This window comes from Solea senegalensis, linkage group LG16 (assembly GCF_019176455.1).
Source record: "Solea senegalensis isolate Sse05_10M linkage group LG16, IFAPA_SoseM_1, whole genome shotgun sequence".
Taxonomy (NCBI): Eukaryota; Metazoa; Chordata; class Actinopteri; order Pleuronectiformes; family Soleidae; genus Solea; species Solea senegalensis.
The window spans coordinates 5,681,301-5,708,318 of NC_058036.1; the positions used below are offsets into that span (position 1 = coordinate 5,681,301).

General features: G+C 42.1%; 1 protein-coding gene across 2 annotated transcripts in view; it reads left to right on the top strand.

Annotated features, from left to right (window-relative positions):
• The first annotated feature begins 76 nt into the window (after positions 1-76).
• The window catches only part of pgfb (placental growth factor b), a 36,635-nt gene continuing 9,693 nt past the window's right edge, over positions 77-27,018 (top strand). The window contains exon 1 of one of the 2 annotated variants that reach the window (XM_044048082.1): positions 77-125. Coding sequence is in view for 1 of the 2 variants with exons in the window: in XM_044048081.1 (XP_043904016.1) it covers positions 24,920-24,982 (63 nt within the window). In the remaining variant the exon portion in view is untranslated. Of the gene's footprint in view, positions 126-24,271; positions 24,983-27,018 lie in introns of those variants that run through there. The other variant, XM_044048081.1, reaches the window with a different exon arrangement.

Genomic DNA, 27,018 nt, shown 5'->3' on the forward strand with positions numbered 1-27,018 from the left:
GAGTCCTGATCACCACGCACACAAAGCTCCGGGACCGCATCGGCCAGTGAACACAGAGCGGATCAGGAGCACGTCCAGAAGCCACGGTCACATTCCTCCAGTGATGCTCCCGGACGCAGCGCAAGGTTAACAAACTCCTTGAACCTGGCACACATCAAACACTAGGGGGCGTGTCACTACTATCACATCCTCTCAATACCTGATTTCAGGGCCGACCCTATGCTTTTTGGTGCCCTAGGCGGGATTGGGATTTGGTCTCCCCCGTGAATTTTGACAGCACATTTTCATTTAGTTTTAGTATAGTCTTATAATTAGAAAAAATAATTTTAAAATAATAATTAAAAATTATAATAAAAAAAATCTAGATTAATCACAATTAAAAGTTTATCTTACTGTTTAATTGTATCTTTCTTTTTAAACTCAGAACTCTACATAGGACTGTGTGATTTCAAAGAGACTCAGGTAATCTTAAAATAAAGGCTCAGCATGGATGACTCCCGTCCTGTATCCAACAAGAACATGTGTTAACTTCACAAAAATCCACCTGAGAAGTCACGCACACGTCTGTTTTCTTGACAGTCAAGGCAAAGGGTCGCAACTTCCAGTCATTGTCAAGGTAACTTTTTGTTTGAGCGATGGCTCCGTCGCTTCTTAAAATGAAACCTTCCTCCCAACGATCCCTCCCCTCTCTCCATCTTCAGCTACCATCTCTCAGTCTCTCCTGTCTGACTGACTGCAGGCAATTTTATCGTGTTAACTTTAACAGCCCTAATAATAACATTAACTTTTCTTAAGCGCCTTTCTCGTGAGCCAAGGTCGCCGTACAAGGACAAAAAGAAAGAGCGGAACAAAAACACAAACCCTAAAATAATCAGGTGGCAAAAACCTGTCGTTTCAACATTGATTTCTGACTCCAGAGTTGGTGCCTGGCGAATAGCCAGAGGGAGTGAGTTCAGAGGGTTGGAGCAGCGACACTGAGCTGTTGCCTGCAGGTGCGGGGGGATGGAGAGGAGACCCAGGTAGAGAGGAAGTGAAGCTTGAAGATGATACAGAACTTAACGGGCAGCCAGTGATGGAAAAAGGCGGTTTTAGTGACAGATTTCGGTCAGATGTGTATTGAATGATAGAGTGGAGTTCATAATGACAGATATCGTCATATTTCAAAGGGTCTTCGACGGACATTTTTCCTCCGTCCACTGTCACCCAACACACACGCGCACAGACCTTTAGTAGCAACTCCTCAGGAAAACAAAGCTTCAATGAAAAAGTGAAATATGTCAACACCATATAGTATGGTTGTCACCGGTAAAGTTTTGGAATAGAAGTCGTGAAATACATAGTAATCAATAATAGAAAATGGTCATAAATATGCTAAAATAAACAAAACACGTGTGGACTTCCATACGTCCGTCTTAACTATTATTATGTATGTCATTTCATTTGTTAAGCGATGGACGTATAGGGATTTTTATTCCGGCGCCTCTCCAGTAGATGGCGCCCTTGGCAACTGTCTACATGACCTATGCCTAGAGCCAGCTCTGCCTGATTCAGTCTAATAGAAACAGGGTGCATATTTGTTTTGTTTTTTTTCAATAAATATAAATAATTCTCACGACCTTGACAAAATGATCTGTTTAAAAATTGTATTTTTACAATAACATTCCTGTAATCGGCGACTCAAAGTTGATCCTATTTCCATTTGAATTGAGTTTCATGTCTCTAAATTCTGCCCCAGGTATCCTACGTTTGTTATTACAACCAATTATTGATAGTCTAAAAATAAAAATCAATGTCAGTGTCTGGAGATAGAAATACCGAATTGGACACACATTAGATAAATGTTTGCCCTCTATTTCCAGCTTCCAGTCGCTGCTCACTCCTGTGCTCTGATTTCCGCGGATCCTCGAGTGATGTTTCCATTTAGTGTTTGCATTAAAAATAAATGCGAGCGCGAAGGTTAGTCTCAGGCACTGCGTCACAGCTCTGATTCACTTCTTTTCCTTTTAGCACTCTCACTGTTTCTCCTAAGTATCAGAACTTCCAGATTAACAAGTTTGTGCACATGCCAGACCAAATGCAGTTGTCTTTTTTTTCTTATTATTTCCAAGCACTTATTATGACATGAGTTTTATTCTAAGGTAAAACCCAGAACAATCTCTTTTCCTCAGCTGGCCACAGGTTCTTGTGCTCCACTCGTCTGGATCCCCCAGCTTGCAGATGCTGCGCAAAAAAGACATTTGGGGAAACTGGTCTCAAAATCCAATAACTCAAGATGCAGTATTTCTCCCTGATACGCCTCTTTCCAAGTCCTCCACTCTCTGTGCTAAATCGATTTCCAGCGCGTGGAGAATTTGCGCCCCTGTTGGCATTGTTGTGCAGACACACGCGGGGGTTTATGATACCCTCGGATGCCAGAAATGCTTCCTCCCCTCTCTTACTTACTGAACCAATCTCCACCTCGTGTTCTTTTGTTTCCGTTTGTTTGTGCTCCAAAGCACTTATCTCACACATTCAGTGCAGGGACAGCTTTGTGGCTGTACAACAATAACATGCCCGGTGCCCAGAAAGTTTCTCCACGCCTTCTGAGACTCGCTAATTTATTATTTGACACTTTTCTTACGAGTCTGCGCCGCTGCCGTCCAGGAAAGTTTTCTTCAATCTTTTGCTTTTGTTGTGGTGCTTCACAATTCTGTAGACAAACGTAAACAGTCACATTAGAAGACGACGGATGGCTCTTTTAGATCTTTTATTTATCATATAAAGTAGTTACTATTATAGACTATACAATCTAAAAGGAAGTAGTTATAGGAGAGTAAAAAACATAATAATACAATGGAAAACATAGTAAAAGTAAAGTGCAGAAGTATAAAGGCCATACCGACAGAATCCTCAATCAAAAAAATCTATGTAAAACACATTTCTTTCATGACAGTCCATACAAGCGCACTTTGCGTTACCGTAATTACACGGCGGTGTGTGCACCGGTTTCGGAAAGCTGAGAAGTTGCACGCGGAAAAACTCAACGTGTGGTTATTACGGTCATTTTACGGTTATTTTAAATAGGTGTTATACTGTTCAAACATCAAATTGAACACGCAAAATCAACTACGATGTTTTTTTTTAAGATAAAACTTTGTCATTACCCGACGATCTCCATAGAAATCATTCTCTCCTTGGAGCAAGATCTCCGACGCTACCGTAAAAGAGATATCCTCGTATTATTATTATTATTATTATTATTATTATTATCGCCTCTAATTGTCCCACAGTGACAATGATGGAATGAGACTGACTTCTATCTCAGACAGCATAATAAGCATTCGTCGTATCCCCACACAAAGCTCGTCTTTGAGATATTGTCTAATCTTTTTGTCTGCTCTTATTTTTAAGAATAATTTCAAAAAGGCTCGAGCTTGAGATTCCAATCTGTTCAGTAGATTCCCTCATGTCGCGGCAGTTTACCATGCAGCGTGGATTCTGTGCAGAAACTGTATTATTTTCACTCATATTTCTCTGACTCCTCTCCCCAGTGCTTGAGGTAGACAATCAAGCGTAAAACATTATCCTTTGCCTAAGTGGAATTAAAGGACACACTGAGGAGACAATACGTCCCATGTGACTCCGTCGCAGACCAACCCCAGCGCTCCTGCACCCCCCACAGAGGCTCATAAAGTCACCTTAGAGATCGGTGACTGACTCCCCAAGCCACCTGATGTATAAATATTCAATGTGCACTAAAGATAACCTGTTTCATGCAGCGGTTGGAGAGAAAGGAGGGCCGTTGGTTGTCATTTGAATAGAGCAAGATCAGCTGTGTCTGCATTGTGATGTTGGCCTGCAAAGGTCATGTTGTGGAAGCTCGGTGAATGTTCCATTTGATCACCACAGTCCCCCGAGGAACTTTAATTAAAGAGGAGAAGGGAGAAGTGAGCACAATGAAGAATGGGTGACTCTATTAGAGATGATTAATAGTATAAACAAATCAAGGTTTAGGCCATGGATTGATGATGACGTTACACAGTCGAGGCCTTTCTCTTGCACAACATGCTAGGTAGGTAGATAGATACGTAGATAGATAGATGCGTACATAGATAGATAGATAGATGCATAGATAGATAGATGCATAGATAGATGTGTAGATAGATAGATACGTAAATAGATGTGTAGATAGATAGATGCATAGATATACATAGATAAGTAGATGTGTAGATGTGATAGATGCTTAGATAGATGTGTAGATAGATAGGTAGATAGATACATAGATAGATAGATGCGTACATAGATAGATAGATAGATGCATAGATAGATAGATGCATAGATAGATGTGTAGATAGATAGATACGTAAATAGATGTGTAGATAGATAGATGCATAGATTGATACATAGATCTATACATAGATAGATAATGTACCTATATACATAGCTGCATATATATACATGATAGATACATAGATAGATGTGTTAAACATTCACTATTTCCATTCACATGTGGTTCTACTTTCTTCATCGACTGAATTGTAGCTGTACACATGACAGAACATCATAATGTCCTTCCTGACATCGTGTCTGACCTTTCTTTGTTGCGTCCATGTAAAAAAAAAAAACACAGTCGCATGCTAAGGAAGTCTCACAGCGCCCTGAGCAGCCTATAGGATTTCCTCCTCCTCCCGCTTCAGCAACAAAAGTTAATTTGCTTGAGGAAGCATTTTCCCAACGTGGTCCGGAATGCCGGTCCACATATGAATAAAACATACCCCGACCAGACTGCATTTTTCAAAAATAGACAACCCACACATGTAAATATAGTCTCTCCATGCCAACATGTCAATTCACTGCCCATGATGCAACATGCTTTCATATGAGTACAGTTGAATAGTGCATGAGCACACACACACACACTAGAAGCTCTACAGACGTGGCACAGGAGTCAATACTGTCACATGTGCTGTGCATCACACCCAGCTCAGTTTCACATACACATACACACACCAAGAAAATCATCAGCAACAGTCAGGGGTCAAATTTTCTGAAGGTCACCATCTCCACATGTGATGTCACTGATACTAAACCAAAATATAGCCCCAAGATTAAAAAATCTTTCTTCTATTTAACAACTGTACATAAACATACATATATATATAGTGTATATGTATAGTCTTATACGGCTTGTACTTGAGCAGCTACTTAGCCTTTGACCTTGAATGATATTTTTAAAGATCAGTCAATAAAGCAATCCAAATGAGTGCGGGGAAGACTTTCCATCCCATTAGCAGGACGTTACAATAAGAGCCATGGACCTATGGGATACTCTATAAGCTATTTAGATTATTAATACTAATGTATGTCACAAGCAGGATAAAAGCCTCTGTTGTATCGTGTTTAATACGACCACCATGACGCAGAGGCTTTCCTGTCGTCATTTTATAGAAGCGGACAGAGGGATGTATCCTTCTGAGGGATTTTTGCTCTCACCTACAGAATCTGGGAGCAAAGGGCTGGAGATTTATGGGCCTCTGGTAACAGAGTTAAATCCCTTTTCCATCGCTTTTCTGTATCCTCTCTTCCTTCCCTGCTGCACTCAGGATGATGGATTGCGCCGCCGGTGTGAGGAGGCTAAGAAGCAAAGGGTGGACGACACAAGCGGGGACAGAACATTTAGTCTGAGCGAAGAGACAAGATGAGCACGTCGATAGTAGCTTAGGGTCTCGTCTCGCTCCTACCTGCTCTGAATTTAAATTTTCATCTCAACATGTTTAGTGTATTTAGCAAATTGCGTCTTCATATATTGCATTTAAATGTTAACCCTGGGATACTGAATAAAACATGACTGTACATCAGAGTATTAAACACAATATTTTTACTGACTGAAATACCCAAATGAGTAAAAGTAACAAGGGACTGTCTACGAATAAGTTTTCACCTTTGGAAATAATTTGTTTCCCATTTTCACCAACTATATAAACATACCTGAGCAAAAAGATGTGACATGTAAACACACACCGCCAGGATGTCCTTATAAGGAGTTGTGTGTTATTCCAAGGGTAAATTCATGTCTTCATGGTCTTGCCCCGCAGTATCTTTCTGTCCCTAAGTCCTCTCTTAAAACACATTTTTTCCCCTTTGGCTTTTTACTTAGTTCGACACTTTTGCCAACTGTGTTGTCTTTAAAATGCGTCATAAATAAGGTTGGATTGGACTGGATTGGATTGGATTGGAAGGTTGTGCCTGGTTAATAACGTTGCTCCAACTTCCAAGTCGGCCAATCGGCGTTTGGGCAGTCACTCGTGTGAAGGTGCCGTAGAAACAGTCTTGACCAGAACTGAAACTCTCGGAGAGGCAGTAAACATTTGGACACAATGCAATTAGGTTTGCAGGAATTCAGAGATAAATCAAAGTCTTGGAAGAAGCGAAATACCCTTCGAACAGCGGCGATCAATAAAACAGCCGGGATGAACCGCTCGACCGTGAACGTCCACGCAGAAGCTGTGCTGGTATTTTGTGAAGTTAACAGCGTGTCATTCATCAATTGAACAGCACTGACTCTGTGCTCGCTGGTGGTAGAAAAGGTTGCCTCTCTTAAAAGTTCATTTGAACTCTCGGCAATAAAGCCTCTCCCTCGACAGCTCTTTAAGAACAATCTAGTAGATATCGGTCCGGACGGTCAATTCTCAGAGTCCAACTTTTTGAAATGTGATCTAAAAGGCAAGCCGACACTGGGAATTCAAGGTCAAGATGGGTATTGACGGGGAGATCTATTAAGGGAGTTGTAAATTCTCAATTCCATTGAGCCCTTCTGGGTACTGTTATCATCTGTCCTTAATTATAGAAGAAGAATAGTGCAAGAAAGTGCCATTGTTTACACTGTCATCTCATGTGGTTTGTGTACACAGATACAATCATTGCTTTAAAACCATCAAACCCCAGCAGCACCAGCCATTACAGTATATGTCCACTTTCATTCATCGAACTCTATCTCTGCCCTCACAGAGACAGATGCCCCGACCAGGGGAATTACACTCCTGGAGTGACAAAAGTTAACCTTTTAACAGTAGTTCACCGTTCACACACAGTACACTCCAATGCAGTGGTGTTCACAGGGGAAGGGGGGGGGCCCCCCCCCGGTGCCCTAACGGACAAGAAATGCTGCACGCTAAGTGCTCTCTAGAGTGGTAAAAACGAAATAGTGTCCCACTGGTGGCAATCAATTTGTGGTCCCTATAGCAAAATATACACTGTTTAAAAGGAGTGTCTTTCTAGAGGAGAATGGGTGCATGTGACAGTGTCCCAAAGGGTGTCCTTAGAGGAGATTATAGTCAGTGTTTTTAAGAAAATGTCCAAATCTGTGATAGATGTCCCTTTTTGTGAGAATGTGGTAAATGATATACTAGTGGTGCCCCTTTAAAGTTTTGCCCCTGCCCTTTCAGATGTCTGTGCGCGCCACTGCTCCAATGTCAATACTGGTTTTCATTAGCGCAGTTTATATTGTGCCACAAAAAGGGCCCTGGAGATGGTATGTTCTGCGTGGGTTTTCTCCGGGTTCCTCCCACAGTCTAAAAGCATGCAGATTTGGAGATTAGGTCAATTGGACACTCTAGAGTCTAAATGAACCATTCGTGCGTGAGGATAGGTGATGGATGGATGTGTTACCCATAGAAAGATGGGTGGGTCTATACATGACTTTGTATTTACTACACGGTGGTTTCAGCCGTCTCATCTCACGTTGAGCATCCGCGCACCCCTGCCTGTATAGAATAAAGTCTGAATGCGTTCTTTACCAACACAGTTGGCCATGTGATTGAGTTTGTCTACTTGTTTATTTGACAGTTGTTGGGTTTCCCGTTTGGCCTTGAATTTGTCATCCCGTCTGACCTTGATCTGACCTTGTGAATAGAAACCTTTTCTCTCTAAACGGCTGGGTGAATCAGTGTGTATGTTATAGGTCCAGGGTCACACACTCAGGGTCTGTTTCAATGTCACCTAAACTGCAGTAAGCAACTAACAAATGAAGCTGATAAGTAATATTGATCGGTCCTTTCATAAACACCAGCTGCTGTGGTGTGTATCTTGACTTCATGATGCATGTTGGGGAAAATATCCACGTACTATCTTGCTGTTTTGTCTCATAGAAAAAAACAGGACATACACAGTCGAAAGACAGTGTTTGGACCTGTTTGCACAGCAGACATTTTGATGTGAGTTAGCAGGAAAAGCATAGAAGTAACACTGGCTAAGGATGGTTCTGTTGAGTCTTCATTCATTCATTAACTATTTCCTACTGTGACCAATGTTCAAATAGTTTGGGATTTTTTATTAGTTTTAGTTTTTATTTGTTTTTAAAATGACTTTGTTTTAATTAGTTTTGTATTGGTTTTAGTTTTTTGTAATATGGAGTTTTTGCCAGATGCAAGATTCATAATCATTAAGTACTGTGTCATAAAAACCCAACAAAAGATGAAAAAATGAACGACCGTCTCTGAATCAAAAACATGAGCATTTGTAATAAACACAATAAAAGACGAGAGGTTTGATTCACTTGGATGAACCAACTCGACCCAGATCCATTCTAAACACAGCTAGAATCTCTCTCTACTTCCCATTCGTCACGTGCAGTGCAATTCAAACACTGCATTAAATATTAAAGTGGACTAAACGCAGCTATTACCACGTGTCACCACATGAACTCTGAATGAATGGTTGCTTTTTCTCACATTACTGAATTTCAGCCCTACGAGCTACTAGTATAAATAATCATGCTGCGCCGTCTTCATCGCAGTTTTTAACAGGTTTTCATTCGAAGCAGCTTTAATACACTTGAAGTATTTCTCCTGCCATTAAGCCAGGTTTTGAGGGGGTTACACACACGACTATATTTGTTTAAAAGGTGCTTTAAATAAAAGTCTAATTTCTGAAAATAGATTTTTATAAAGGTATCACTTTAGATTAGACAGATGTGTGAGACTCTTGTTGGTGCTTTACTCATTTATCCTTCACTACTTTCACAATCCACTCTTGCTGTTGCCAGAGCGCCACCCTCTGGTCAACCTGCTAATTACACAATCACGTTTTGTTTTTGTTTTGTTGCTGTTTTTTTTACAAGCACTAAAGAGTGACAATAAACAACAGAAACAAAGGCAACACTAAAAAAAGGTTTTCTGATAGAGTGCAGGAGTGTAGGAGTTATGAAGGAAACAAATGTATTTTTCTGGAACTATTTTCACTGAATAAGAATGAAGATATTCTCCATTCTGAGCAATATATTATAAGAATTAACATATTCCAGTTTGAGGTGCATTAATTTGCACTATAATTATATACTGTATATAAATGTGATGAATATTATTATTATAAATTAAAAAGTCCTCTTAAGTCAGGAACATGAGACATCATGCACAGAATTTAATTTTCTATTATAGATTTGATTTTTGAAGATTACACATCATGAACTGATTTATATCTGTGTATTTTACACTGAGTGTTTTGACTTCGGCCTCTAGGGGGACACAAGAGTCATGTATTTCCTCCAATTAGAGCAGATTCCACTACAGAGTAGTGAAAACCTTCTCTTTATTCTAGATGTTCTATTATCAAAGACAATGCTATACTTAACTGTTTTAAATTAAAGTAAGCTTCTGTGGATCCAATATGTATGTACTTTACATACATATTTTAAAGTTGTTGTCTGAGGAGGAGAACGTTTTTATGTTATTATCTTCATTTTATGGGTCAAATGGTTTTTTTGCGGCTCCAGACTCATTTCCTTTTGGTGGAGCAGGGACAGAAGTGGCTCTTTTCATACTAAAATGTCCTAGATACACAAGTCAGGGATTTTCACAGGTCACAGGTCACACACCATGGCAAGATTGGGAACGGGGGGGTAGTTATACTACATCAGCAAAGTCTTGTCCTGGCAAAGATCTCACGGCGGGCTGAGGTTTCAAGATGTGCTGTTCAAGCTCTTTTGAAAGAAACAGGGAACACTGTGGTCGTCCAAGGAAACTTAGTGTGGCAGCTGAAAGGCACATTGTGCTTACCTCCCCTTTTTTGGGGTTAGAGCGGACCATGTCCAGCAGTGGCGTCGGCTCACAAGTGTCAGAAACCTGTGGCACCCAGATAACGGAGCAGTTCTCTGTGCAAAACTGTGCAAAATTGTGCAGGAGTGATGAGTTAGAGTTTGAAATAGTTGGCTGTAGCAGACGGCAGTTTGCAACCCTAAGCCTCAAAATGCCCGTCTGCATATTTGAACCATGACAGGGCCAGAAAATGTCCTGTAACTAGGTGCTTTTGCCCCATTTCTCCAGAATAACTTTCAATCTCTGGCAGTTATTTGCAGCGTACTGCATGTTAAAATAGCGTATTAACAGTTTAAAATGAAGAAAACAAAAAAGGAAAAACCACTGCAGTTGAACATGAGCGCCGTGTTAAATTTGATATTTGAACAAAAACAGGCCAAAAAATGAAAAATATGCACAGGTTTTTTCCAACTCTGACGAAAACGCTGATTCGTGGGCTTGTTGTGATAATTAATTAATGAACTAATTATCGTAATTACCACATATTGACTTTGACTTCTCAGCTTTCAGAATCCTAACCCATTTTGTGGAAACGGTGTTAAAGGGTTAATGTTGCCCTTGATGCTGGGAAATACGAGCAGTCAACTCATCCATCATGCAATAGCATCAGGGAGGCGTCCGATTGGCCCCCAATTTAATCTGCAGCAGGACATCGACCCCAGACATGGTCCCGCACAGATCCCTGATCTTAACAGCGTCCAGTGCGTCACATGGAGAGACAGAGGGATTTAAGTCAGATTACACCCACAGAAGATCTGTGGTTAGTTCTGTTAGATCAGAGGGCCTCATGTCCCCCCCCTCCGTTGATGCCCTGTGGCCCTACACTGTGGCCCTACACATCGATAACTAAATGAATTGGCAACTAATTTGATAAACGGTTTGAGTATTCAAGTTTTCTGATCTTTCAGCGTCTTAAATGTGAATATTTTCTGGTTTCTGTTGCTCCTCCATAACATAGAAATCATGAAAAGTGAATCAATTTGGTTTGTGGACAAAACTAAACACTGACCCCGGACTTTCCGACATTTTGCGAACTGAATTAATGAATCAATTTATCGAGAAAGTAATTGGATGAATCAATTATTTCAAAATTAATGCTCTTTAGTTGCGGCCCTAATTAAGTGACATTTGTCACGATGTGTTAAATTCAACATTTAATTATACATAAGCTCGTCTAGAGGTGTAGTTGCGGTTGTTAATATTCGATTGTTTTTTTAATTCTATTTCATTTCTGTCTGTTTTTGTGATTTCTAGATTAATTTTGCACCATCATTCTGTTCCATAAACGTCATTTCCTGACCAGACTAGAGACATTTTCTGCCTTGTATGTTTGAAACAACCTACCGGCCAAGTCTCTTTCTTTAAATTTTGCTATTTGATAAACTATTAGTATTTGTATTTGTGGAATCCTTCTTAATTTACAGCATTTTTTCCCCTCACGCCTCCATAAGCAATAAATATTCCAGTAATCTGCACTAAGTGTTGCTTTTCTCACGAATGAATCACGTCCAATTAAGATTGACATTCTTTTGACACTAAAACTACAGTATAGCGTATACACTGTGGGGATTTAAAGTTAAACTGTAATCCCAGCTTTAAATTTAAAGACGGAGCAAGTCGGACATTTGAAACACAGCATTCAAGATTGGACATGAGATAAAATCCTGATGCTGATGATTGACACCAATGAACTAAAAATGAACTTTGGATTGAAGAGACACTCCCCTTCCCCTCAGATATTTGCAGTTATGGTTTCACTGAGCGAACTCGGCTATGAACCCTTTAACATTATATTAAATATCAGCGGCCTCATAACTCTAGTCTCAGCAGCTTCCCACCCTCCGTCTGCAGTGTCAGTGTTCATTGTGATCTGACCAGATTTCCTCGCACTGGCACCTCATGAAAAACAGAATTTACTGTGCGGAGGAGTCCCCGGCGCTCCAGCAGCACGGCAACATGGCATTTCCCAGCTGCTTTCTGGGAACCGAGATTAGGAGTGATTTGTTTTAACAATTGCCAGGTCTCCCAGAGCAGAACTCAATCCAAAAAAAACCCCCAAGTTTGTAAAGTGGGCCAGATACAATCTAACCATACAGTGTGCTGATTATAGAAACAGTATGATCTGCTCAAAATGGCGCGGGTTAACGATGACAGACATTTGAATGTATGAGCGGGCATGTTGGCAAGCAACGGCTGAAGCTCATGGAGCGGCAGAAGTGAACCGAGGCTGCAATTATCTATGACAACACGAATGATTTAAGTGTGACGCACTTTGGATTGTGAATACACGTTCACATCACTGACATCATTCAGTCCAAAAATCAGACTTAGTGCATGTGGATATTATTACTGCATGTATTGTCATCTCTGGGTTTTTTACTTGATGTTGCATTTGGCAAAAATACATTATACGGTCTAAAACTAAACTGAACTAAATCCAAGCCATTCTTTGGCAGTTGATTGTTGATGCTCAGTCATGAATAATATGAAACAACAGGCAGCGTGTAAAGCGTTAAGCAGCTTTGAGTGGACATCGAGACGAGAAAAGCTCCATTACTGTTCACCATTGTGTGTCTTAATTCTGTATATTGTAATAATGATAACACACTTTATTTGTAAAGTACCTCACATACAAGGATTGCAGCAAAATAAACTTTTAAAACGAAAAGGGATGCACATGCTGTTTTAACTTCAAAATAAACGGTCACACTTTGTATTAAGGTACACATAGTCCCCATTAACTAGGTGCTTACTAACATGCATACTAGCCCTTAATTAGTAATTATTAAGCATGTATTAACACCTTGTTCTAAATAGCCTTATTCTACCTCTATTACCACATGAATTCAGATTTTTCCTGATTAAGGTGTTGATACGTGCTTGATCATTTCTAATAAAGGGCTAGTATGCTACTTATATGCATGTTGGTAAGCACCTAGTTAATGTTTACTTTAATATAAAGTGTTTCCAAATGAACTAAAAGTGCAAATAAAACACAGCACAGGGTGGAGCTAGTTGAAGGCTAGAGTAAAAACAGAATATCTCGTGAGCTGGCGTCCGTGATACCTCGGGGTCGCGTGTTCCAAAGTTCGGGGCCGTAAGTAACAAAGGCGGCATCCCCTTCCGTTTTCTTTCGACTGTTATATTATTTTATAATTATAATAGTAATTATATAATATAATATAATGATAACTCTGAATAAAAATGTCTGAGAATGTGTGGAGGGAAATAATGCAGCACTGATGTGATGCTGATTTTCAAAGGCGACTATTGAGGTCACATGGTTTATGTACTTCACACAGGTGCTTGTAAAACAATACAAGCATCTGTCCGGGGGAATTTTATGAGAATTTTAAACAAGACATGTAATGATTTCCAAATGTTTCTTGTAAACAGACTATAATATACATATAATATATATGTTTCGAAGGATGTTTTACATGTTTTCTTGTTTTTTTGGCTGAATCTCAGACTTAAATCTGTAGTTGAGACTAACAGAGTAACAGATGTTTCGGATTCTGTTATCCAATACAGGTCTTTATGGTCAACTTAAGATGTATGCGTTCTTTTATTAAGCTCATACACACAAACCAACTAACTAACGGCACAAGATTGACCAAATCAAGCACCAAATTGCATATTAAATTGTCCTCTGTGAGCCATGGGAAAGAAGATTCCTTGTCAAACGAGGTCTTTCGCTTCTCAAGAGATTCACTCTTGGCTTGCGTCTATCGCGGCATCTCGGATAGCATCTGCTTCGGATTGGACAATGAGTGTAGTATTTTTCGCCCGTATCTTCCTGCATCTGTGAAGCTGCAAAGTGCTCCCGTCTCTTCCCCTGCTCCACTTTCCTGGGCTTCCTTCTCATTTCCACACAGCAGGAAACACATATGCGGCTCTCGGAGGTCATTTGTGCCCTCCAGAATATTTTAGAACAAGTGGGTGGAACATGCCCACTCTCATTCTCTGACACAGACACAGTGAAGATCAATTCCACTTTCAGTTTGACAATGAACACAGTGGCTGTTTACATCCGAGGCTGTTAAAACTCAGCATGCACTACCATGTTATATTTAATTTCGCTAATTTCCCAGGCTGTAGTGTCTGATGTGCGCCAGCTGTTCAACATCTGCAACATCTGTGTTTCCTGCCCAGAGTAAAAAAGGTCTGTCAATTCATGAGCACATTTCCCATGCTTTGCGGAGCTCGGCCTGATCCCGTTGCTTAAATTCTCTGTGCTCCGCCTGCGCTGCTCCCTTGTAATCTGATCCCGGGGGCCACACCGTCCATCCAGAGTGCCACAATGTTTGGCACCCATGTTTAATAGTTACGAGGCAAGCCGGGCAACCCAAACCCCTTAAAATCCCTTGTCACGGTGGACAGAAGATGAACAGCAGTGTGTGCAGGCTCCCCGAGTTAAGTTGGCATTTCCTTCAATGACTTCTTCACATTGATAAGAGCTCTTTCAGGGAAACAGAGAGAGGGGGGAGGGGGGCAACCAGTGATATTGCTGGAATCATATAAGTCCTACTTGACAGAGACCATTTGTCAGAGTTTATCTCTCATTTCGGACGCTTGTGGAGAGCTGGACCAGAGGTTTGGGAGTAAGGTTTGGAGAAAGGAGTGGGTGGTCCCTCGGGACGGCGAGCCCCTTTCCCCCCTCTAACCTCGCCCCCGGCAGAGCCATAAAGCTGCTGGGTATCTCCGTGGTATAAGTGGACAGAGTCACGACAGAATCTCTGGTCGCAGTGTGGGAATATGTTCTCTCAGGAAGAGGCAGGAATAATAATAAGATGACCGGGGAGGGCGGGGGGGAATCACTTGTAACTGCACCATCAAAGGCGACAGATGTGGGGACTGCTTGGTTACGGGACATGGGAGCCCCCTTTGGGTTGAGTTCTTGCGTTGAATCCCGGATAATGGCCCCTTCAGTTTTCCAAAACCTTCCCGCATATACACGTCTGCGTGTTATGACAGTTTCCCATAAATCGCCCGCATCGCACTGTGTAATTAATCTCTCCATCTGCAGCGTGCTGGCTGCTTTCTTTACAGCCAGGTGTAGCGGAGTGCAAAACGCAGAGGCTCCCGGTTTAGACGGTGGAACATTAGAGCCGAGTGGCAATTGTCTCGTTCCAAAATATGTCAAAAATGATAGATGGGTCCGATACTGTAAGTGCTCGCTTTTGTATGTTGGAAGAATACACGAGCAGGTGTAAAGAAGAGGCCGTGATTCGTCTTCGATCGTGGGCACAAGGGCAGCTGATGATTAGAAAACCCCTTTTATGTCAATTCATGTTGACATCAGGGGACATATTATTGATTAATCCGCACCATTGAGTGTATTGTCAATGGCATCTGTCTGGAAATGCTGTCTCACAAAGCTCTAATCTCTTACTCGCTGCATTAGCCAGTCACTCTATGACTCAGCACATTTGAATTATGCAAGAATCCAAACTGTCACTGACGTCCTGGTTCAACCAAACATCACAGTGTATGTGTGAGTGCATGTTTTTCATGGCACAGTAAGACGGGAAATGTGTTTGCATTGAAGTTTACCTTCAAATTTTGTGTAAATGACCAATTAGGAAGAATCTTCAGGCAAATATCTGAAGTGTGATTTGCACTTTGGTGCTTGTGACAAATCAGGATAGTTTTCTGCTTTCAAATCCCGAAAATCTCGCAAGGAAACCTCAAGATTCACAATTAGCAACCGGAGATTCACCGACGTCACATACGAGCCCTCGCATGAGCCAAGTTCTTCCGTCTAATCTTCCCTAAATGGGACCAAATATTTAAAACGTGCACCGTGCTCTATTGCAGAAGACCTTAGGACATTAACTTGTCAGGAAAATCATTGCTGACATTGTAAATCAAGCATTAACCGAGGGTCATTTTCCCATAGACATCCATTCAAATGGACTTCTTTTTGCAACCAGTTGCCAGAGTTGCTCCCTGGTGGCTATTAAATATGTTTTTACTAAATATGAATTTGCCAAATTACAAGTGATGAGGAAGCTGTAATTCTGTGGCAGAACACATGCATTCCACTATTTCTCCTGCTGATATGAAGCACACAATCATTTCTGACTGGTCTGTGTGTATGTGAATGTGTGTGAGAGAGACAGGGCGTGTGTGTGTGTCTGCTATTAAGCCACCACTAGCCTCCTTTTAATCCCAGGTCATTCAGGTCTGCTTAAACAGTGAGCCGCAGAATGTAAACACAACCTTATTAACAATGCTAGGGACTCAGTAACCTTCAGCCGTGACTCAGGCTTCAGTTTCATATGTGCTGGCTTGAGCTTTGCATATTTGTATTATGTAATACATCCACCCGACTCCAAACATTTATCCTTTTTATTCTTCAGATTCTTCCTTTCTTTTCTTTTTTCGCTTGCTCGTGTAACATGAGTCGGGCAACAGGCTCAGCTGCAGAGCGGCATCACAGAGGCTCGTGGAGATACAGTGTCTTGGTCAGAGAATTGACCTTGCAACTTTTAATAGTATGGGCTTGATCTTTCTAACCACAGAGGCTGCCCTGCTGTCCAAGCTGCCAAAACAACCTCATACCAAAAAGAAAAGAAAAAAAACCCTTATCTCAGATGATGGCACGGCAACATAGACATTTAACAGGCATCCCTATATCTCGCCTCAGGATAGTCAGTCGGTCTCATCTCCAGTGGGAGCTCCTGTTCCTCCTCATGCTGATGTGTTTACAGACCACAACCAAACACCCGGTGACTGGCCCAAAGTTCGTCAGTGTCTGTTTACGCTGCGAGCCAGAGTATGCACGTCATCGCTGAGCCGAGGGAGCCAAGGGGTTGGACCCTATGGGAGTCGGAGCAGGACTCAAGGGAGGTGCAGGTGCATGAGTCAGAGCGAATGTCCCAGCTGCAGTGTCACGATGAGAAGCGATCGTTCTCCGTGATTCTTCTTCTTGCCAATCAGTTCATGCTGAGCGCTGCAAAAAAAAAACAAAACAACAACAATAAAGCTGGAGTCCGCCTTGACAAGCTAGCCCACAGTGCTTGTCTATCTTAAGTGGGAAACACCGCAGCATGACGTTTTTGTCAAATTGCCTTGTTTGTGTTATTCCATGAGAAAGTTGGGAGCTCTTGGAACGGCTCCATGTGCTCACAGCTCCGTACCTAAAGGCAGCGCCTCGCGTCATGTGATCGAGCCAGGGGACGGCCACCCTTCCCATGGTGCTCATGTTCCTCCCCTAGTCCCCGGGGGGGATGGAGGGCCAGGTTTGCCTCGACTGGGGATGGACGCAGACGCGGAGTCGGTGCGACAGCACAAGCGCAAAGACAGAAAAAGGGAGCCATCTGTTTCTCATCTCGATGGGAAAATTCCCCTGATTCTGGAGATTAGGACGGAGTCCCCCAGACAGAGCACTCTGGCTCCTCCGAGGCTCACCATTTGTAAGCAGGCTCCCTCAGGCCTCGTTGGCTCTAGTCCAGAGTAGCCAATTTGATAGAGTGAACCTCGGTTTGCATTGCTGTGACACTCTGGTGCATAGAAAAACATAGAAACCACAATGGTCCTGACTGAATTTCTCCTATTACGAGTCAATACGCCACTGATGTAGCTGTGTCTCATGATGGGCCTCACCACCCTGCAGCCATTCCTCTACGGTTACTATGATACCAGGGCTTGGTGCTCTGTTTATTTTCTCCTGATTAGCACTGCACATTTTCACTTGTTCACGGTTCAGGGTGTGGGGGTGTCACTTCGTGGTCTGTGTTCATTCAACACCAGCTCCTTCCACTGTTCAAAGCTTATCACAACACCTTCAAACCCCCAACTCTGTCAGACCTTCTGATCTTTGTTGATCTTACAGCCGGGACTGTCAAACAACAGCTTTCCATCATTTCCCGAGCCAATTGCCCCGGATGTAAAAAAGCCACTGGAAACGTGGTTTTGTGTAGTCTGAAAGCAATCACGCCTGTAATCACACGTGATATTTCTGGGATGCCACGGTACTACAAACAGGACGGGTGTCCTGTTCTTCGTCAGAGATGAGTATTGGAAAGACCTCACAGTTGGTTTCCAAGTGTCTCGGCTCTGATCCGTTCAGCTAAGCACAGCGGATTACTGAAATCTCTGCAAATGTAATAAGGAAAGCAAAAGGTTGTAGAGCCGTGACGGACTAACAGATCAACATCATGTGAGGTTTCGTTTGCGTATATATTTTGATAGTTTCGAACAAATCATTCCTTCAAAAAGACGCTTTGGGTCAGACCTCCATTTATCCACTAAAGTCGGTTAATACGATGCATGTTCATTCTGCAGACCAAGTGTCACTTGTCTGTGTGTTTTACCCAACTCTGGTGGTCCTCATTTGTCTGTCCCCTCTGGGCAGAGCGCCATCTGGGATTGGTTGTCTCCACCATCTCCCTGGCAGCAAGACCAGCAGCAGACACTTAATCGCAGGAGTAAAACAAACAAATATACACGTTGTCCTTCGGTGAGTCTCCTGTTCGAGCAAGTGCACAGTAGCCATGAAGCATTTAGCTCTGTCGTCGTCTTCTTTTATAAACCAGAGTGAATGTACTGATGATAATAAATGGCGCTCCAGCCAAATTCCCATCAGTCTTATTTATTATTTCAAGTTATTAACGTTCCCTGGCTCTTTGACCTCCACTAACCCTCTCCCTGCTCGACTCCCATTTCCTTGTTTCCTTGTTTCCTTGTTCTACAAGCTATAGCTATTTGAGTGAATGTATTTGTCTTTTACACAAATAAATCTCAGTGCACAATTTGGCTTGGCTGCTGTTTGAGCACAGATGAACTTCACCTAACTCTTGCTCAGGCCATGGCCTACTTTTGTAATGTTTTCTTTTAGGGTCATTTCACTACAAACCCTTTAAAATTACGTCAATTAAGTTAAGGTACCTGTTATTAAAGTTTAATTAAAAAAGAGATTGTGCTGGGTAATCGTTTTTTGTTTTTGCAGCATCATTAACAAGCAACCATTGCAGAAATTACAGCTACTGTCAGTTTGTTCACGTTGGTGATTGTTGCTAATGTGTGTACTTTTCCCAGAGGAAATCTTTTAAAAATCTTCCACACAGTCCTTGATGGGGGGATAAACTTTTTTTTAAAGATTTTAAAAGAAATAAACAGCGGCGTTCAAGTGCAGTCCAGTAAATCTTGCCGCCTAATTCATATTTACTTAACTGTCTCCAACGTCTCGGAATAAATCTAATCTCACTGCCAATCAATCTCAGCGTAACATGTACTATTAAAAGGAAAACTCCATGAACCGCAGCCTCTTTTATCTCATTTAATAACATGTCAGAGAGCTGAAAAAGGTCTTGTTGGTTCGCGGCGAAGTGTGTTTACATAGTATTCTGAGTACACCTGCTGGCTTTAACATTATATTTACATTAAACATCATTCTGGGGGTTATTATTTAAAAGGAATGTTTAAACATGAGAGAGATGTTAAAAACATCTAATGTATCCGTATGTATCACCACCAACAGTGTCAACCTATGAACTTGTGAGTGTGCTCCACATATGGGACCTCTTAATGGAGTTTAGAGCATGGAGTTTAGAGTGCGACCACAGGCCTGAGTTACAACCTGCTCTGTGACTGCTGGACCACTTCCGCGTCGTTTGCGCCACTCGTTCTTCATTTATAAAGCTAACGGCTTTTATAACTGGCGGTGACACGACGCGCAGTAACTCACCCTCAGCGCCGTTTTTCCCTTTGCTCTGTTACCAACTGCAGGACCTCGTCCTCACAGCTTGTGAAGGTAATGAAATGTTATCTTAAACAAACAGTCCACTTCCTGTCTGCTGTTGCTGCTGCTATTATTGTGTGAAATGTCAATTTAATGAAAAAAAACCACACATTTAAATATGAATATAATATATTGAATAGGATTGAAACTATTAAAGGAAGTGTTGCGTATTGGTATAACTTAGTATAGCCTGCAATTAGCTTAGCCTCACTTAACACTTTCATTGTTGGTATTTGAACAAAACACATTCTGTAATTCCAAAACTTGACGGACACTTTTATTCAAAACCTTTTGTCTAAAATAGCCCCAGCACATTAACCACAAATTGCAAATTGGAGATTATTTTACTTTTACTAGTTGTCTAGCTTTCATGCTAAGCTATGCTAACCAGTTCCACACACAAAGTGTATGCAATGGTGCATTCAAGTGGTGACATTTACCAAGTTGTGACATCATCGTTCTTGACTCATGTGCTTTAAAATCAGACCGGGAAAAGAACATAATTAAAGAAGCATGGCATGGAACAAAAAGAAACAATCAGTTTGTTTACATACGTTAAAAGTACGATTCTAGTCGGACTAAGACAATAAGACAACAATTTGGTTTTCTCAGTGTCATGTAAGAACGTTAGTCTGACTAAATTCGAGCCAGCCATAGTCGGACTAACATACCTGGATAATGTGATCCATAGTCCGATTACTCCTGCACGTATTACATTACATGTCATTTACTAGACGCTTTTATCCAAAGCGACTTACAATGGAATTGAGTACAATCAGCCAGGGGTGGAGTCGAACTTGCGACCATGGTGTCTTTCGCACACAGGGTACCGGTCTTAACCACTGAGTCACTCCACCCCCACTTAAGGCGTTTTTTTCAGCACCACGCAGCAACTGCAAGAGCCGCGCATCCATCTTGCCGTTAGCTGCTTGTTTTTCTGTGATGTCAACAGGAAAGTGATTCAATACGCGCTAGCTTATGGCGCGATACAGCGCCACCTACGGAGGCAGAGGCAAACATACGCGGTCAATAAATTGATATTCTCCTCCATTATCTTTTCGATGGATATCGCTCGATTTTTTTTGGCCCTAAAAAGGTGGCTAGGAGCTAGCACTGTTGCTCAGTGAATGAATAAAAGTGGTGCAACCTGCACCAAAGTTTCCAAGTCGTCTGCACTTGAGCTAAATCAATTCATCTCAACACTATGTCGTTGAAAACAAATTGAATGCTATCCGGAATTACTTGAACCATATTTTCTTGGGACGCGAACAATTAAAACATCTGCCACTGGTGACCAAGACACAGCTGCATCTATTTGGAGATGTCTACAGTGACTAATTCATGATACTTCCCGGCTAAAATAACCTCCAATTGTCCGTCACCGCGTTGACTGGCTTCCTACGACACAAAAACAATGAGCATGAAAACAGGACGACACCTGACCAACATTGGAAAACATGCCGGAGACAAAAATATGTCAGTGTGCTATGTTCGGTGTAAACAGGATTTGACGTGTTTGTAAGGTGAAAGAACTTGTTGTGATATAATGCTTAATACCTTAGGTAACAGTAAGCAGCTTTTTACTCATGGCTTAAGCACTTCCTATTACACTGCCAGATTTCAAATAGGCTATAGTTTTCCTCACAGTAATACAGTGTGTGTGCAAAGAAAGGATTTCATGGTTTGTCACAGCTAATTAATGGCAGGAAAAGAGGGTCTGGGTGTTAAATGTGTCCATATCCTGTTTGGGTCTGCTGTCCAGGTGGTTCAACATGAGTAAAATCATATTACACCATCTCCCACAATCCTCCTGTTGGATGTTTCCCTTGTGTTTATTTTAACATCTCTATTATTGGTTGTTGTGTCTCACATGTGTACTCAGTAATGGACACGGTTGGTCCTCATCATGAGGCGATACGCGCGCGAGTGTGAATTAATCTCGACGAATTACAATGATTAACTTCTGTCTTGAGCAGAAACTGCGGTCTCCCTGAAGGGCTCTAACTATTGTTAATGAGATCCTTCAAAGAGGGGCTCTCCGGCTGTCTACCTTCCCCTTAAAGGCCCCACTGTGGAGGAAACCAATGCCGCCCCAACCATGATGAATGGACATCATTAATGTTATTCATCTGTTTACCTTTTACTCAGCAATCTGGGAAAATGAGGGGTCAACAGCAAAAGGGAAATGTGCTTACTTTGGCACTCCAGTTCCTGAGAGCCGCCCATTTGGTGCACACATCAACTGACACTGCAGACTGCGAAGGACTCATTCGATCGACCGGTTGACACTCCTTCAATCACGGAGCCTTATCTTGAAACCCAAATAAAGGGGACATTTTGATAGTGTCTGCGCCGAGTAAAATTTTAACAAGATGAACATGCAATGTTAATGAGAGGAACTCCATCAAGACAAAACACGCGGGTATCACTATCTGCTTTTTAGTAAAAGCAGTGTGGGCCCCAAGGTTGTTTCACATTCTGACGTCCATCTCCGCTGGCGTAAGATATCAGTCAAGCTGCACGTTTGTTTGCCTTGTCAGCTTGTGTTTAGAAAGCAAACAACGTGAGTTGTCTTATTAGGCCCGATCAGCTGTGGCACCGTTAAAGACGCCGATAGATCACTGAGCAGACGCCGAGATGGTGTTAAGAATCTAGTTCTGTCATCTCTGCAATCAAACACACCGAGTGTGGAGGAGAAGCCCTGATGTTTGACTGAGCCACTGAAAACCACTCAGACACAAACATGAACTTCTGCTAATGACTGTGATGATGAGTATGAGACGAGGATTACCTTATTTATATACTTTATCTGAGACACTGGCTGCAAAAAACAGTATTATGCAATATACATTGTTCAATAATTCCATTAGTAGAAATACTACTACTACTACTAACACTACTACTACCACCACCATTACTACTATCACTACTACTACCACCAGTACTACTATCACAACTACCACTACTACTACTGTCACTACTACTACTACTATTATATGGAAAGCCATACTACTATCACAACTACCACTACTACTACTACTACTACTACTATTATATGGAAAGCCATACTACTATCACAACTACCACTACTAATACTGTCACAACTACTACTACTACTATTATATGGAAAGCCATACTACTATCACAACTACCACTATTACTACTACTGTCACTACTACTACTACTACTACTACTATATGGAAAGCCATACTACTATCACTACTACTACAGTGGTGGTGGTGGTAGTAGTAGTAGTAGTGATACTACTAGCACTACACTACACACTACACTACACTACACCTACTACTATTACTACTACTACCATGACCACTACTACGATTAATACTACTACCACAACTATTACTACTACTACCACTACTACCACCACTACTACTATTACTACTACAACCACTACTACCAGTACTACTATCACAACTACCACTACTACTACTATCACTACTACTTCTACTACTAATATTACTACCACTACTACTACTATCACTACTACTACTACTAATACTACCACCACCACTAGCACCACCACCACCACTACTACTACTGCTACTATCACTACTATCACCACTATTACTTCTACTACTACTATAACTACAACTACTCCCACCACTACTACTACTATAACTACAACTACTCCCACCAGTACTACTACTATCACTACAACTACTACCCCCACTACTACTACTACTGCTACTACTACTACTATCACTCAAATATCACTCTGTTTTCATGACCGTGGACTGCTGCTAAACACCAAATGTGCCTGCTTCTGTGCGTTCATTCCTTATCACATCGTGTTACTTGTTTCATTCTGAAGATAATACATTTAAAAGTGAAACGTGATAAATGACGGCGGTCCGACGCGACCCTCACGCAACGTTTAGCAAATCAATATTCAGCAGGAAGGTGGACGTCTAGAGTCAGAACGTTCCAGAGTGACAGCTCAGTGAGAAGAGCAGGAATGTGGGGTTCCTCTCCCTGAAGGAACAATGTCTTGTGCCAGAGTTTCCCAGAGCATCCATGGAGAACGTTGTGTTGCTCAGTGTAATTAGATCACGACTGTCTGTGTTCAACATGGGCTGAGCGGTCGTGGAGAAGAAGGGTTCCCTCACTGCCAGAGATGTTTAGACACATTACACTCACAAGTGTGTGGTCTTTACAATAGCAGGAGGCAGCGGAGCTTCTCAGCACTGTTGACGGAATGTGTGGAAGCCCACAAGGAATCCTTTCGTTCCAGGGTTTCTGCAAACACAGAAGTCCCACACTGGAGATTAACTCTGTGTGTCAACAGTAGTGGAATCTTCCTCTGAGTCTCTGCAAACAGTGCACTAAACGCTGGCAATCCCACAGGAAAATCTGGGACGGCGACAAGTATTTCACCCGCGTTTAATGTTTACCTAGAGACTCCTCAGAACATGTGATATGCAGTGGGTCTGTATATGGTGTTAAATCACCTGGTGTATAGTCTGGAAATCCAAAATGAAGCCATTTACAGCATCACAGAATACAGCAGCTGAAAGGAGAAGAGAGTTAAAAAAAAAAAAAGAAAAGAAAAGAAAAGAAAAAATCCCCATGAGTGAGTTCAGTGAAGACACATGATGTCCTCAGAAGGGGAGGAGATTTAAATGGCCAGCTTGTGAGAAGGTAGTGTGGGGGCAATTAGAGGCAAGTGTGTGTTTGTGGAGGCTGGAGCTCAGAGCCGCAGTGAAAGCTGAAAGTGTGTGCGCGTGTCTGTGTATGTGTGCGTGTGCGTGCGTGCGTGCGTGTGTGTGTGTTTTTTTTAAAGCGGATCGACACTTGAACGACTTCTTTCAAACTTCTTTTTCTTTTAAAGAAGAAAGTGTCTTTTATTCTAGTAGTGGCCTTTTATTCCTCCAGGGAGTTCATCCTCGGGGTTGTACGCGCGGGACGCCACACTCCTCCTCGCACCAGCAGCAGAGGACACTTCTCTGACCGCATCTTCTCGTCCCGGACACTTTCTGACCATTTTTGTTGGATTGTTTGTTTGTTTTTGTTTTTTTATTGAGGACACATCGGGAGCGTGCACCTCCCATCTGCTCCCCCACCCACTTGCAGACATCGCGAAATGAAACTGGGTTTTGTCATGGAGACTGCGGTGGCGCTGTATCTGCTGCTCACACCTGCACAGGTAACAAAGTCCCACATCTTTGTTTTTATTTATTTTTTCTTCCCCCAGTGAAACTTTATTGTTTGCTTCTTGCTGTGTCATAATAATTACTATACTATTATTGTTATTCTTATTATGTGCTGTGTTAAATGAGCGCCACTTTCCGCTGACTTCATTCATAAACAGGAACGTGACAAACTGCATCGCTCCCCGAAGATCTCGTGATGCAAAGTGACGCATTCGTTTATTTGGCGAGGATTACCCAGAGTATATAATTACGCTTTGAAAGCCGGTTCACTCCTGTATGAGGAGCTCTTTTTTGTCTCCGTGTAGATTTACATCCAGATCAGGTTTCTATGGTGGTGAGATACCATTTTTTATTTATTTATTTATTTATTTATTTATATATAAGAAAGGAAAAAAAAGAGTGAGTATATGCAGCCTATATAAAGGATGTTTAGTTAAAAAGTTGTTGTTTACAAGCTCCTTGGACGGATAGAAAAAGTGTTTATCCGGTAAACATTAGTTATTTTCTTCTGCACCAGCTGCCCCCCCCCCTGTGTCTTTTGTGTGTGTGTGTGTGTGTGTGTGTTGTTACCTCTTACCTTTGATATAAATACAGACAGTAGTCCTAATGGGATGAGACTGTTCTACAAAGAAATGGGTGTGTCGTCGTCACTCAACTCCAAGCGTCGTACTTGAGTGTGATCGACACAGGTTCAACTTTTCCACACGATACTGAAGCCTCTTTTCCACGCCTTGACACAGCACGGCACGGTTATTTTTGGTTTATTTCTCCATTAGCGATAGTACCTGGTACTTTTTGTGGCGAGGCTGAGTCGATATTACGCGTGCCGTCGCAGGTGAAGGCATGAGCAACAAGTCCGACGCGTGTAGAGTCGAGGCGTGCCGAGGCGAGACGAGCCGGGACCACGTTGTGGAAACACGGCATAAGCATTACGCTAATTTGTTTTAAGTCATTGTCTGTAACTTAGTGCCTAGCAAAATGCCCCTGTGTATGGATGTGTCACCGGGCGTCATTTCCGTGCTGCATACAGGAAGTTCTATGTTTTGTCAAGTTGGAGCATGACTGAAAACACAAAGTAATAGTGCCTATGAAAAGATTTTGAAGTGAATTCTGTAGCTTAAAACAACACAGTTTGAAAATTTGAGATATGATTCTTAACCCCGCCCACCCCTGCACTACCTGTGTATACACACACATGCTCCCTCGGTCATGTCTGATAGTATTGCTTGACGGAGCGCACTGTTGCGGATGCAGCGTGCAACTACTGTTACATCCCCTCTGTTGACAAAAGTCAACCAAAGTTACGCACTGCAGCTTTAAGTTCTCTCTCTCTCTCTCTGTGTTTGTGTGTGTGAAAACTCTATTGAAACATCACTTCAGGCTCCTCATATCATTGTCAGGCAACACCGGATTAGCACAAAGCTGTTCTGTTCCCTTCTCTTGCATGGCTTTGCTTTGCTTTTATAGTCTCTTTCATTAAAAATGTGCCAGAACAGGATGGAGTTGAAACTGGAGTGAGGACTCATGTGTCACGCCGTAAGAAACACTTGTTAGAGGATGTGCTTGTACAGCAGGACTCGTGCCAACACTCAGGCTCTTGAGTCCATTCAGTCTCTGATTTCCTCCCTTAGGTGGCTGAGCGTTGGCAGCTGTCTCTGACGCGTCTCATGTTTAGCGCCCCACCAGGTCATTCCTGCAATCTATCACTGTTATGGTAACACTCCACACACTGCTGCTGCCTGTCGACGCCGTAACCCCGCGGCCACATTTATAGCTGTATTAAACACGGACCTCGGCCGTGCTCGCCGAGGTTCCACAAAAGCTCCACAGCCACCAGATTGTCTAACAAGAGAGTCTGCAGCTGTTGCCGAGTTGAGGATGAGCGGAGATGGGAGAGGCATGACCATCACATCTCCACTAATCCTCATAAGCAGCTCATGGCTCATGCTTAGTCAAAACAGGAGTGACAAAATCCAGAGCCGAAAAAGGGGCGCTTGTTTCTTAATTTCAGAGATTCTTTGTCAAGTCG